The 14226-nt window shown below is 43.0% G+C and overlaps 1 protein-coding gene across 1 annotated transcript in view; it reads left to right on the top strand.

Annotated features, from left to right (window-relative positions):
* The window catches only part of ABHD2 (abhydrolase domain containing 2, acylglycerol lipase), a 41258-nt gene that overhangs the window by 19991 nt on the left and 7041 nt on the right, over positions 1-14226 (top strand). The window contains exons 4-10 of the mRNA XM_056345537.1: positions 1044-1219; positions 2775-2942; positions 5707-5890; positions 9547-9639; positions 11342-11452; positions 12679-12748; positions 13649-13733. Of these exons, the coding sequence (XP_056201512.1) occupies positions 1044-1219; positions 2775-2942; positions 5707-5890; positions 9547-9639; positions 11342-11452; positions 12679-12748; positions 13649-13733 (887 nt within the window). The remainder of the gene's footprint in view (positions 1-1043; positions 1220-2774; positions 2943-5706; positions 5891-9546; positions 9640-11341; positions 11453-12678; positions 12749-13648; positions 13734-14226) is intronic.

Raw genomic sequence — 14226 nt, 5'->3', positions numbered from 1 at the left:
GCAACAGAGACTGCAGCTCCTTAATTGGAAACATGCCCCCTGGGACTGTTCTTCTAGACAAGAAGTCAGTTGTGCTTTCCTGTTGAGAGCTGAAGTAACTATCTTTTTTCAAGGCATCAGCTCAGTCTCTCCTTTGTGGAGTGGCCAGGTGACTTCCCTGCCACCACTGTGTATGCAACAGTATGCTTCCTGTTAAACCACTTGCAGCTCTTCTTGTACTGAAAAAAACCCAGTAGCTAAGCCTTTAATGCGTTTGGGCCCATAGCTGTGTTTCCCCTATGTCCTTTTTTGAGGGCCAGGAAGCCAGGGAAAAAGACAGTCTGCTTTGTCACTTAGTTTTAATGTGCCCTTGGTAAAGATAATTGCTAGACTCCCCTCTTATGTTGAGAGGGATTTATTATTCAGTGGAGTTTAGCCAGTTCCAACAAATCCTTTTAAAACTGTCCCAGCTTTACCTAACTCTGCTTGTGAGGCAATATCACTCTGTACCATGCCTTTGCTTAACTGAGAAAAACAGTTCTGTGTAAGTGTGTCCTTGCTAGCAAGTCTTGGGGCTTTTGGTCTTCCAAAACTTGCTATGGATCCTATGATTTCTGCCACTGGCTTGTACAGTCAAGTGCTTACACAAGTTCCTGTGGTTCAACCCAGCAGGCTTCAGTGTTTCAATTAAAACAGATTTACAATGCTTTACAGGTTCTGGAGGTCAGTTTGGTTGGCTAGCAACATGCTGTCCCAATCTGAGGCACAAGGCTGCTGTGTATTTGGTGTTAAACATATGTGCATGTAACACTTCAGTATAGAAGAATGTCTGGTTTCTGACTTCTGCTGCTGTTATCAGTGCTGATTTCTCAGCTTTGAGAACTTCAGTCTCTCCTCTTGGGTAAGGCTGCAAAGGTCAACGTTGCCAGTTCAGTCAAAGCAAAAACAATTTATTTGTTACTATAGTTGGTAGTGAAGGGAAGATTTGTTGTGGGAGTGCTTATCTGTTTGCAAAGGCTTGTTAACTCAGCAGGGGTAAGCAATTAAATTACTGCCTCTTCCAGGTACATTCCACCCCTGATCTGGGGAAAGAGTGGACATATTCAGACTGCCCTTTATGGAAAAATGGGGAGAGTGAGATCGCCACATCCGTATGGACTTCGCAAGTACCTCACAATGCCAGATGGAGCAACAGCCACCTTTGATCTCTTTGAGCCACAGTCTGAACACTGCATTGGAGGTCAGTCAAACAGCTGCTGGCTGCAGCTAGCTGCTAACCTTGATTCTCTGCTCTGGGGGATGGGTGAGGACACTGCTACCTGATTTGTCAGCAAGGTTAGATGTTAAATCTGATGATGGAAGGGGGCTGTTAAGCAATACTAACCAATGTGTGGAAGTTATGAGGCCATCTTGCTGTATGCTTATCTCTGACAGCAGGAGAGACCCTATTGGATTAAGTAACTGTTTGTGGCACGGGGCGGGGAGTTATGGAATGTTTCTTCTGTTCCTTAACTTGTGCCTCAGGTGAGAGGCTGGCAAAGAGAACGTGTTGGTAAGCCTTGTTTGGAGTGTCCTTTGCCTGTTAAGACTGTGAGATCATAGACCAGAAGCTAACTGTATGATGTTCTTCATGGCCTGGTGCGTATGGAAAAGAAACTCAGCTTTCTCTCCCCTTTAGAAACAGATTCTTGGTAGACTTAACTAACAATAGATGTTTGAAGGTCTGCATGAAAACAGACTCTGTGCACAGTGTATGAAGGAGTCCAGACATGAAGAGAATTCTGTGGAAAAAGTAGAATACCATGGTGATTCCTTATGTATTCAGAGTGAATGTCAGCTTTCAAACTCACTGTTACTGCTAGTATCAGCAATGCTTAAAAATGAGTTACTGTGGCTTAACTTCACAATTACAACTTACAATAAAATCAGCTACTGCAGGGGTAAGCCCATGACTAGTACTTAGGCCCTCAGAAAAAGCAGAGGTTTTTTCCGAACTGTCAGTGAGGTCCTCATGGTATAATGCTGCATGAGAACAGTTACTGTTATCTTTATTGCTGAAGAGAATCTGAGCAGTGCTTTCCTAATGAGGGAAAACTCAGTAGATAGAGCTGCTAATGTTGGAGCTTTGCATGTAGGAGTCTGATAGCTAATTTGAAGCACATATGCTAATCCTAAATTTAATTTACTGTGGTTACTTGAATACAACAATTACTTCCTTAGTTGATGAAATATCTTGTTAAACTAGCAGTCATCTGCTTTGTGGCTAATCTAATGACATTTGATCTGCTGACACTGTTCACTAATGTCAGCTGATGAGAATATCTGTGTTTAGCAAAGCTTCATTTCAAAAATCTATTACACCCAGCTCTGGATGGGAAATGAGGGAAAAATAGCGCAGCCAGTACACTTGGTGCATGAACAAGCAGGGGGCTCCAGAGCTTACATACATTTAGCAGTCACAACAGGCTGTCAGAAGGCAGAACATGTGTAATGTCAAAAACATCCTTCAAAGGGAAGAATTTACTCTTGGTCTCTAGGCAGTGCCTGCAGAACTGTTTGGGCAGCTTTCCCTGAAGTTAGAAAACTGTTAGTCTCCTGTAACATGAATTACTTTTTTACATCTGTAGCACCAGAGCCACTAGTCTTCTGTCCCATACTGGATTTTTGGCAGAGTAGTAGGATTTTTAGCTTGCTTCTGGTAGATGGTTTCCCACGGATCTGAAATGGAAACCTTCTGAATCTCTTAATTTGCATAAAGTGACATTTACTTAACTTTCCTCTCTTTCTGTGCACAGAGGATGTCACAATGGTAATCTGCCCCGGGATTGCTAACCACAGTGAAAAGCAGTATATCCGCACTTTTGTTGACTATGCGCAAAAAAATGGGTACAGATGTGCTGTCCTGAATCACTTGGGAGCTTTACCAAATATTGAGCTCACTTCTCCACGAATGTTCACATACGGTAGGTACTTTATGGCAGCTGGGGACTTATTTTCAAGCTTGTCTTGTGGAATTTCTAGGGCTTGATCAGTCTCCTTCAGCATAACACAACTGCTGTATCTGAATGTGGATAACAAGTTTGTACTATTTCTTGGGAACTAAACTGAACTTACATGTGAGGAAGAGGGGAGCCTAATACTGGGATTCACTTCTCTGTTCTTACATGTGTATCCTAATAAAGGAGGCAGTTTTCCGGAAAGAACTACTGGGGAAAAAATCTCTGGTGGCTACTAAAGGCCTGCTCAGATGATTTTTAGAGATGCTGAAATGTCAGTTTAGTGGAGTGTGAAACAAACCTGGCTCTGAAGGATAAACACTACTTCTGAGGCTTTGTAAAATGTAATGAGAGAGGAGTTTTTACCGGCCTATGCAGAAAGTACGTTTCTGTCCTAGGAGGGACAGGTAAAGATTGGCCTCTGAAGTGCTAGTGCTTAACTGTTGTGACTTTGAGCTTCCACCTTGAGTATAAGGAAGTCTGTCTTAACCTAGAAATTAAAAGGAATAAAGGATTTGGAACTGTTAAGGGTGACTCCAGCTATTCTGAACTGCCCTGCTAGTGAGTAACATGATATTTGTAGAATGTGGCTGCCTTGCCTGTGACCTGATCTGCTTCTTGAGCCTTCATGTCCCTCATCACTGCAAATGTCTATAGGTACATCATGTTGGGAGTCGATTGTGGGTTTAGCAGACTGGTATTAGGTTTCTTTTAAAAAGATGACTAAGATACTGCTAAAAGTTTGGATTAACAGTTTGAATGTTTATCTTGAACAGCTGAATTGCCAAAACATTGTGCTTTGAGATTCTGAGTCTGGCAGGCAAATGGGTTGTAATATTATGTTGCTTGTTTTATAGTTATTAAATCCACTCCTTGGTGGAAAACATTTCAGCAATACCAAGTACCTCAGTTTGTATTAAGGCCCTAGGCTGTTAATGGATTTAGGCCTCTGTGTCTTGGGAATTAAGCTTGTCCTCCTTAAAGGATTTGGGTTTTTTATAAAAGTTGAAGGCTTTCTTCCATGGAGTTTTACTTTAGACCTTAGGGAGTTAGCCTGTAGTGCATCTCTTGAGACATACCTTTCTGAGTCTTTTATAGCCTTGGAAAGGGCAAGGAATGCCTAGCACTTTGAGTAAGACAGTAAATCACTTGGCAGAGTTGCTTATTAAGTGGAGTGCCAGCAAACCATGAGCAGACTTTACTCTGCCTCCAACCCAAATATCCCAGTGTCCTTTCAGCTTTTGCTGGATTCCTGACATATTTGTTGAGGAGCAAGTAGCCTAAATGTGGGATTTGCCAAATCCTCCTGCCTTTAAATCAGGCTTGACCTGTAGCTACTCTAGTTTCAGATTTCTGAAATAAGTACCAGCTGACCTCAAATCATTAGGGTCAAACACTAAAATATTCTGACTGCTGGGTTTTTCTAGAGGGAACTAGAGCAATGCAGTACTGGCTATCTTGAGGAGAGTTGCTCATTAAGAATGCTCACAAGTTAGTGCCCAACTGTGCTGAAATGCTCAGCCAGAAGCTTGCTGTTTCACTGAAGTAAATAGCTACCTCTGGAGCAGACTGAGCACCAGGGTTGCTAAAACCACAGTCTGTCTAGCAAGGATGATACAGTTGGGGGGGGGGGGCCACACTGGAGCAGTGCTGGGGTTCTACCCTGTGCCAACCTAACTCTTAGGGCTTATCTCCCTGGACAAGTTCCACAGGATAGAGCTGAGTTTCTGACTTTAGGCAGGAATAGCTGGAGATTTATTTCTTTTGTTCATGGGATGCCTCCTGTGTGGTTTGCAGTCTTAAATTCAATGGGAGGGTTAACAAAGTGCATAGACAGTCAATAGCAGTGTACTAATGCCATCAGTTTTGCAGCTGCTTCTCTTGATGTTTCCTTTTCCCAAAGTCAGAGGCAGGAGAAATAGCTGTAGGTACTCAGATACTGCGTGTGTGGAGGCCTTCAAGTCTGTCAAATGTTCTGAGGACTCCAGTACTGCCAGAAACTGGACCCCTTGGTGCCTGCAGCCTGTGGGTGCAAGTTGGGGTTAGCTGAGAGCAGAACAGATCTGTATAGAGGCACTTCTCTCTTGAAGAGGGGATACCTATATGTCTTCTAGGAAGCTGCAGTACCTTTACCTCTCTGGTGGTTAAAAAGGGCTAGCTGCCTCTGCTTAAATGCTTCCCTCTGATTCCAGAGAGCACCTGCTTAGTCAGGCTCTGCAACAGTCCACCGAGAGCTCTGTCCTGACAAGCCAGCTCTGCATTTCCATCCCTTCCCTACATCAGCATGGACTTAAGGATCCATAACAGTCTTGCTAAAAGCAAAGGAGCAAGCTGCTTTCCAGACACCCCACTGGAGTTTAGAAGTGGCAGACTGCCTCAGGAATGTAGTGATGTGTGCTGTTCTTAGATAGTAATGTCAAGCCCAGAGTTGTTGGACTTTTCTTAAGCTGCTTTAGAAAGGAGGAGTTCAGATTGTCAGAGTAGCTGTTGCCATGCTTTTTAAGCAAGTTAATTTCATCTTACTTTGGCACTCTGTCAGAACTAAGCATGAGCTAAGGTCCACAGGACTCGTAAAACAGATACACGAATACGTGTGAATCAGCTCTTAAAACCGTAAGGTTATTGGAAAGCCAGAAAGGGTAAGAAGCTGGACTTTAGGCACGCAACTGAAGTGTGAAGTGGTAATCTAGGTATGTTAGAAGATGACTTTTGACTCTTGCCTTTATTTTAGGTTGCACCTGGGAATTTGGTGCCATGGTTAATTACATCAAGAAGACCTACCCTCAGACCCAGCTCGTTGTTGTGGGCTTCAGCCTGGGTGGAAACATAGTGTGCAAATACCTGGGAGAGAGCCAGGCCAACCAGGAGCGAGTCCTGTGCTGCGTCAGCGTGTGCCAGGGGTACAGTGCACTGAGGTAGGTCTAAAACTTCTCTGTGCTGGTCTCTTCTGGGAGTGCAGGAGGGGGCAGATCTTTGGCAGGGTACGTGCGTGGAAGGGCAAGGTGAAGGGTGCAATGTTTTTCTTGCATTGAACTGGTCTGACTGCTCAGTCAGACTGCAGTGTGTGGGATGCCACCTTCCTGAAGGAGCAGCCAAAGCTATGTTGATTTGGAAGTACAAATAAGCTTTCTGTCAGTAATACAAACAAGTTTTCTGTACCTGGCCAGGTGCATGTTGGCAGCTTCTGGTCTGTGCATGTGAGCTGGCCTGTGTTGTTGCTACAGCATCCTAAGAGGAGGCATTCCTCATACCGTGCTGGTCTAATTAACCAGGCAGGCTGGGCAGCATGACAGATGGCTGAGATGATGCCAGGTTTGCAAGCAATAGTTTATGCTGTCTCTTCAGTCTGAGAAGTATCCCTTGGTTCCTAATAGCTTGTCTGCCTTCAGTGTGCAGTTTCATCTGGCAGCTCTTACCTGGGGAGACCAGAAAGAGACACAGCTCATACGCTGTCAGTCCGTGCTCCCCTCTTGGTGCATGTCACTGAAACAGTGTTGTGGGCTGATGAGAAGATGGAGAGGGACTTGCAACTATGTTACACAATTTGGAGGGTGAGGAGGCTTACAGCCCTGAAGTCTAAAACGTTAACCTGTGGTTCCCCACCTAAAAGCCAAGGCTATCAAGAGCTGTAACGGCTCCACCTAGTGCTAACACTTCCACTTCACTGATGGAGGATCTAGGTACAGTACTGGTGGCTTAACTAATGTGCAGTAACTTTCCATGAGTACATAGGTAATGAAGTTTAAGACAGTGTAACTGGCTAAGCTACTGCTTTCAGTTTTTACTGTTGGTACATAGCTACATCTCAGTAGCTGTCCATGACTTTACGGTAACATAACGGCACTTTTGAGCCCTGAGACTATCTGCAAGGCGAAAGAAGCTGTTGAGACGAGAGTAATTTGGGTTAAGATCCTTTGGGCAGATAAAAATGGTGAAATTGACAGCCCTGTGAGGGGTTTGCGATGGAATTTGGCTTCCCAGTGTGGTCAGGGTAGGAGGAACTCTCTTGATGCTGCTGATGCTCTGCCTGTATAGGGACCAGTTTGATATTTAGCAGTCTAAAGACACATTTAATGAGTTAACTCTTACAGGTAGAAGAAAAGCTTTTCTGGAAGCATTAGGATGTGACTAAAAGTTTGATGTGCATGTCAATAATATTGTCATACCTAACCCCTTCTGAGATCAGATGTGACTACTGCTAAAAGTGTGTGTAATCTACTGCTAGGTCCCCATGAGTTCACACCCTTAAAATCTGAACAGATGCTTTCAGGAGCAGGTTTTTTCCTGTTTTGTTTCAAGTAAAATGTTCTTAGTTGTATTAAGGTTCTGGCATGGAGCACAGAGCATCCTTTTGAAGCCAGCTCCTCAATTGCAGCTGTCAGACAAGGTTTGCAAGGATCACATCTGGCTGTGGTGCACTTGGTTCATCTGCAGTTACGCAATATTGTTTTTCTGGTCTCCAAAGTGATGGTGCAAGTAATGCTGTTCTCTAAGCTGATTTCTGTAGTAGTATGTCATGATGCAGAACAGCAGGGAACAGACAACCTGTTTAACAATACCACAGTTGAATATCCGTGTGGAAAAATAACAGCTGCTTGTCTGAGTTAATTCAAGTCTTCAGTGGGTTATGTAGATTACTGAGCTCTTGACTCCACCTGCTGGGTAAACATCTACTAGCAAATCTTCGGTCTCTTCAGTCACAAAACATCTGCTATGCCTTACTGGGCAATCAGCAGGAAGGCTTTTCAGAGCTTGTCTCCCTACCTAATATCTACTTCTGCTTTAAATGCTAATTAGCTGAAGAGCTAGGGGAAAGCAACATCAGTAAATATCTTCTAAGCAAAAGAGAAGGTAAGGAGGGCATTGTGCCCTCATTTTAAAAGGAGGAGGGATGGGGTACAAAGCCCCTCCAGGTAGAATGGTTAAGCCTTAGCCTTCCTGGGCTTGGTCTGGTAGGTTAAAATAACTGGCCTCATCCCTCTGGGCTACATGAAAGTGGATTACCTTGGTAGGCATGACCAGTTAGTTTACAATTCCATTTTATTTTTATATTAGCTTGTACAGCCTTTATAACCCAAATAACTTTAGGAGATGTGGGGGGAAAAAAGTGGTGGTGAGCAAGGTGAAGCAGGGAGCTGAAATATGAAAGCGTTTCCAGAGCATTAAGCATGAATCCCATAGATGGGCATAATAAAGTAGCAGTAATACTAGGATCTGCCAGAAGAAAATGAGACTCTTAATTTAATGAATTAACACGGAGTCTGGGGAATGTGTTCCCTGAGGCTAGATGGGGACATGTTTCTGTATTCCTTAATCTCTGCCTGCACAGGCTTGATTCTGCTGCTTGATCTTGTGGAATGCATCTACACCATAGCTACAGGCTTTGTGGAGAGGCCTCAGCTTTGAAACCTCTGCAGTCCTCAATGGAAGCAGCCTCTTCTAGTGTTGCACCCCTTCATTTTAGGAGTACTACTGTACACCACAGAAACTGCAGGGAAATATAGTAGTTTTAACTTCACATGTCTTGTAGTAACTTAGTAGGTTTGCTTAGAAAATATTTTGTGAGGAAAGAAATACACATTTTCCTGTCTTCATTCCCCTGCCCTGACATAAACATGGTAGGTGTAGTAGCCAGCTAGGCAAGAAGATATGGAAAGACTTTCATGCTTTTTTGTTTTTAATTCTGTACTCCAGCATTGCTTACTATGAGAAAACATAGCTTGCATCTGCTCTGATAGGGGACTTGCAGGTTGTGGCCTGGGAGGTCATGCTAAATCTAAATCTGCTGCAGTTCTTACGGTATGTTAATGTTTAAACGGTAGGAGTACTTCAGTAGCTGAAACTGCTCCCAGCATTCTTAAGTTGCTCAGTAAATGATAGTTTGTTTCCTCAGTAACAGCAAACCCTGCAAAGAGTAAAGCTATAACCTGCCCATGACCCTTGCATAGCAAAGGAGCGCTGGTATCTGGCAGAGCTCACAGAAGTCTGGATGACTTTAATTCTGTTTTAACAACAGATAAGCTCTAAAGTGCTGTTCTGCTTTGAGAATAGGTAAAGACTTCAACTCAGATGCCACTTGCAGCTGCAGCTAGTATTTATTCCTATAGCTCCTGCCAATGAAGCTGAAACAGTAATGGTATCTGTACATATTGGAAACATCTGCACAAATTATCTCCTCTGCAGAGCTATATACACAATAGACAACAGTTTGTTCAGCAACAGGTTTTATTCCTTTCCTTGGTAGTCCCATTTAGGTAAATTGCACTCAACTTACACAAAGGGATACTAAAACTCTTGTCAGTGTTGCAGATCTTGATTGATAGCTCTTAAATGCTCTGATCAAAACTGCTAATTGCATTGTGCAAAATGAGACTGCAGATCTGTTTTCTGATACTAACAAACTTCATCAAAGGGGAAGTAATTTCCTGGAAAAGGTTAAGCTGTGGCAAGGAGGGCCTGGAGATTTGTTTTCGTAGCCTCTAGGCTGCCATAAGGTGTTACACTGTATTAAATCTGATCTTTCAAGATCTCCATTAACAGCTTTGATTGTTCTGCACTGTGGTTTTTCTAGGGCACAGGAAACCTTTATGCAGTGGGATCAATGTAGAAGATTTTATAACTTCCTCATGGCAGACAACATGAAGAAGATCATCCTTTCTCACAGGTACTGCAGTACATCACTTACACTGATAGTACTGATTCAGTCAATTGCTATATTGGATATGTCATCATGGTCCTTTAAAATAGCACTCCTGAAAGATGATGCGCCAGTTCCTTGCTTGGTGGTCTTTAGGTGAACCAACAGAGAAGGGGAGCACATGTCAATCTCATTCATGTACTGTAAGATATACAAATAAGCTTTGGTGATCTTGTTAGAAGAAAGCAGGCTTTGTTTTCTTTTTGCCTTTTGAGAAAACTTGCTTAACAAATAAACTAGATGTTCACAGGAAAACATTGCAATTAGACTTCAAAGTGGAGTATTCTGCATCTGTTTCACTTCTAGCCAAAGAATTCCATACTCAAGAAGCCTCTTGTTCTGCCATCTATCTGAGGTAGGACTAATCTTCAAGATCTGCTGTACGGGGCTGCTGCTTATCAAATAAGCAAATAGTCAAGCTGTAGCTCTGGCTTCTAGCTGTTCCTCTAGAAAGAGCCTGTAGCCAGCAAAATACTTAATGTTGCTGTTCCTGGAGTGCAAGTGTACTTGTAGGATCCCTGTGCTGCTGTTGTGGTCCATAGTTCTTGCAAAATAAAGGAATGTGTGTGTTAAATGGGTGACATACTCAGTGTTGCTTCCTTCATCAAAGTTTTCAGGGTGCTTTTTTCTAGGGCAGTAAACATGTAAGTACCTCATCTGTGTATATTTGAAGCTGTCTGACTCAAGGGAAAAGGAGGGGAGTATCTACGACCTGTTCCGATTAAGAGCATATGTCACTTGCAAACTTCTGGTTCATTGTTTACATTCCTGTGCAGTACGAAACACTTGTAGAAGGAATTAGGGCAGCTGACATGTAGGGTGATCCACATAATTCATTCCAGATTGACAAATATTTAGACAACTTGACAAAATTTAATGTGAAGTTAGGTAGGCCCCCATTAAAAGGTACTTAAATTCATAACCCAGAAAAAGCCAGTGCTGGCTCGAAGGCAAGTCTGTTAAGTAAACTTTTTTCCATAATCACTTGTGCTCTAAGGTAACTCCCCCAAATCAAATCTAGCCTCCCTCCTACTCTCTCCTGCAGCTGCCTCTGAAAGGGAATAAAGACCCCTTTCCAACTTGTGGCTTTTGTTATGTTTGTTAGGGGAGCAGTTTGTTCTGGTAAAGAAACACATCTTCTCCTGAGGGCAATAACTAATTATGACAAGTGTCCGTGGTAAATAGCTTTCTGCTAAGGTAATGCCCCAAGTAACTTCTGCTGTGTGAGCCAACCTCGTATCTGTGCTGGGGAGACTTTAGGACCAGATGGTAAAGGAGATGCTATGCCCAGGACTGCTAGTACTCTCACCCAAGCCACCCACAAGTTTGGTCTGAAGCCAAAGGACCCTCCCTCTAACATGCAGCCTCTGTTCTAAATAATTTTACTGCTGTCTGTTCTGGGAAGATTCTTCAGAGGCCCCTCATGCAGTTTCTAGTACAACAGGAAAACATCTTTTTTTCTGTAAAGGGGCTGCTAGGGTTTCTGTTATGCCTTGCTGCAGAGGGAAGTGGATTAATAAACTGTGCTTGTTCCCAAGAAAGCCTCGTGTATATTGTAGGCCACTTCTGGTCTTATCTTGACAGACCTGGTGAACTCGGTTATCCTTGAATAGGTCATGGCTTTGCTGCCCCTGTTATTTGGATGTTTTTCTTGATGTTACTCTTTCAGGCAAGTTCTTTTTGGAGATAACGTGAAGAAGCCACAAAGCCTGTCAGATGCTGATCTGAGCAAACTCTATACAGCAACATCCCTTATGCAGATTGATGACAACGTTATGAGGTATGAAGGGCAATTCTCTGATCCTTTGCAGAAGTCTGAAAGTACCTTCTCTTTCAAGTGTTGCTCTTGCGTGCCCCTTGCTGTGCCTGTAGGAATCTGAAATACAGTGCTGACAACCTCAAATTCTTCCTTGCCTTCACATTGAACAAAATGTACCAGGAAAAAAACTTGCTATTGACAGTCAGCTTCTGTACGTAAATGCCTCCTGGGTGATTTTATCAGTAACATCTGAACCTGCAGCCCTCAATAATGTGGGAAGAGGCCAACTCTGCCTGCAAGCTCTAGCAAAAAAAGTGAGGAATGTGGAAAACAGCTCAGAACTGCTCATGGATGTCCTTAGCCCTGCTTGAATTTTCAAAAAAACCTTCTCCCCAAAAAACACTGTTCTCAATAAACATTAGGGTTGGCTGACAACATAACCTTTTTTACTTGTCGTGCTAACACCTAAATTAAGCTTTCTGCTTTACTAAGCCTGTTACTGCCTGTGCCCTTGAAAACACATAGCACTTTTTTCAGTGGCAGTGTTCATACCATGGCATGTTCTGTATCAGGCATTGACACCTTCCCAAGATGAACCTGTAAACTGTCAGTTATATACCTGTAACGCTTCTGGCAGACTGGGAGTATTGCTAGCTGCTTTGTTTTTTTTTTTAAAAGCCATGGAAGAGAAACCTTCCTACTTGTCCCTCATCCCTGAGGCTTTCCTAATTTGGGCCAACAGCTATGTCATCTCTTATGTTTTTTGGTTTTTTTTTTTACAAACAAGGCACTTGAGTATGGGTTTACTGAATTCTTAGTTTGGGATGGAGTACAAATGCTTTAGCAAGGCACTGAAATGACAGTGAATTCTAGGTGGCTTGTAGGCAGACCCTGTTACTAGTATGTTTGACATTCGTAAACTGTGGTGGTCTTGTATTTGAAAAGGCTTTCAGGTAAAGATGAACAACACTATAACTGTTTCATATGTACAATTAACTGGAGTGGAATACTTAAGAAAATGCCCTGAAGGCTGCTGTAGACTTCAGCTTGCATATTTAACTTGCCCATGCTGTCATGGGTTTAAGCGCAGAAAGCATAAAGGCATGTGCTGCCGAAGGTGAGTTTGCAGAGACACTGGGTAGAAAAAAAATTGCCAGTGAAAATTGAGGCATCATTCCTGTCGCTGCGTATGTGTCCTCATGGGTACTAGAAGCAGACTATTGCAATGAGGGTCTTCTCTATTTCAGGAAGTTCCATGGCTACAGTTCCTTGAAGGAATACTATGAAGAAGAAAGCTGCCTGCATTACTTGCACAGGGTAAGCTATTGCGATAGCGATTGCTCTTCTACCTTCATTTTCCTACTGGAGGGAAAACACTCTGTGGTTTCTTTTGTTGATACCTTGACATAGCTGTCTTAGCTGGGATTTTCAGATATAATTGAGCGCAGTATATTGGAGTGGGATTTCAATTCCTGCTACCTCTAATACTGGGGCTAAATGCTCTAGACTATAAAGAGCTTACAACTGACAAGTAGTAACATGCAAGTGATCTAGATAAAGCCGTGCATTCAGCTGAACTGCACTTGAGTGTATGAAGATAAGGTGAGAAAGGTATGGTGACGTAGAGCCTGCAGTTTTAAGGAAGAAAGGTTTGCTAGATACTGTGAAAGAGACTTAGGATGTTATCTGGCAGGCAAGATGCTTAGCAGACCAAAGTTTTGCAGAAATGGAACTGGAAGACTAATTCCTTCTTGATGTACCGAGCCAGAGGATGGAGACGTTCCAAGGGAGTTTCCTGGACTTTACCCAAGGTGTCCATAACAGAGCTGGCACTAACTGCCTGATGTGCAGAGCAATGCAGAGCAAAAAAGGGTGTAGCTATCTGAATTCTGAGAATGGGTAAGATCTGTGACTCAGTCTGTATTTGCTGTCATGCACCTCTGGCCCTTTCATACAATTGAGTTGGGGGGGGGGGGCAGTGTGTGTAACACAAAAAAATAAAGTACTGCAGAGTAGCCCATTGGTAGGAAAACCACCAGTCTTAATTTCTGACTCTGCTTTTCTGATGCTTTTCATGCTGCCATGTACCTGGAGAAACTCTGAAAAAAGATACCATAATTGAGTGAAGCTAAGATGCTTTTACCATTTGTAGACTGAAATTCAAATGCCTCTTACTAGTGATTTTTTTTTCCTTTTCTGCCATGTTTCTTGATGCAGATCTATGTTCCTCTTCTGTTGGTTAATGCTGCTGATGATCCTCTTGTGCATGAGAGTCTTCTATCAATTCCAAGAGCTCTTTCAGGTATGTTGAAGCAGTCTCCTCAGCTGTGTATGCTTGTATACCTGCAGCTTCCTTATCACATCATGATCTGATTTCAGAGCAGGTTGACTTGCTTCCTTACACCTGTAAACCTGTGGGATGTGTACTAGGCCTCTTTAAATCATCAGTTACTAGAACTAGCAAGGCTAACCTTGAGCAGGGAGAACTTGAGTCCTTTCAGGCACGTTTTGCTGTTTTGGCTTGCGTTGATAGCCAGCAGATTACGTTCTTGGATGAAAAAATGCTTCCTTGTGTCTTCATTCCTCATTGGGATTTAGTAGAAAAGTGGGTTGTTATATTGATGGTCTTCATCAAGTACACCTGAGTGGCCCCCTTTGCTGATGAAGGCAGGGAGCACATGCATAGCTGTATCATTTGGCACTGAACTAGGATCTCTCCCTTGAAAGAAGTCCTGCGAGCTGTCTATCTTGAGCTAAGAAAAAGGGCAGATGACCTCTAGAAGCTCAGAAGAGAG

Source organism: Falco biarmicus, chromosome 7 (genome assembly GCF_023638135.1).
Source record: "Falco biarmicus isolate bFalBia1 chromosome 7, bFalBia1.pri, whole genome shotgun sequence".
NCBI lineage: Eukaryota > Metazoa > Chordata > Aves > Falconiformes > Falconidae > Falco > Falco biarmicus.
The sequence above is the reverse complement of the archived record's forward strand: the minus strand, read 5'-3'. Positions and strand labels throughout refer to the sequence as shown.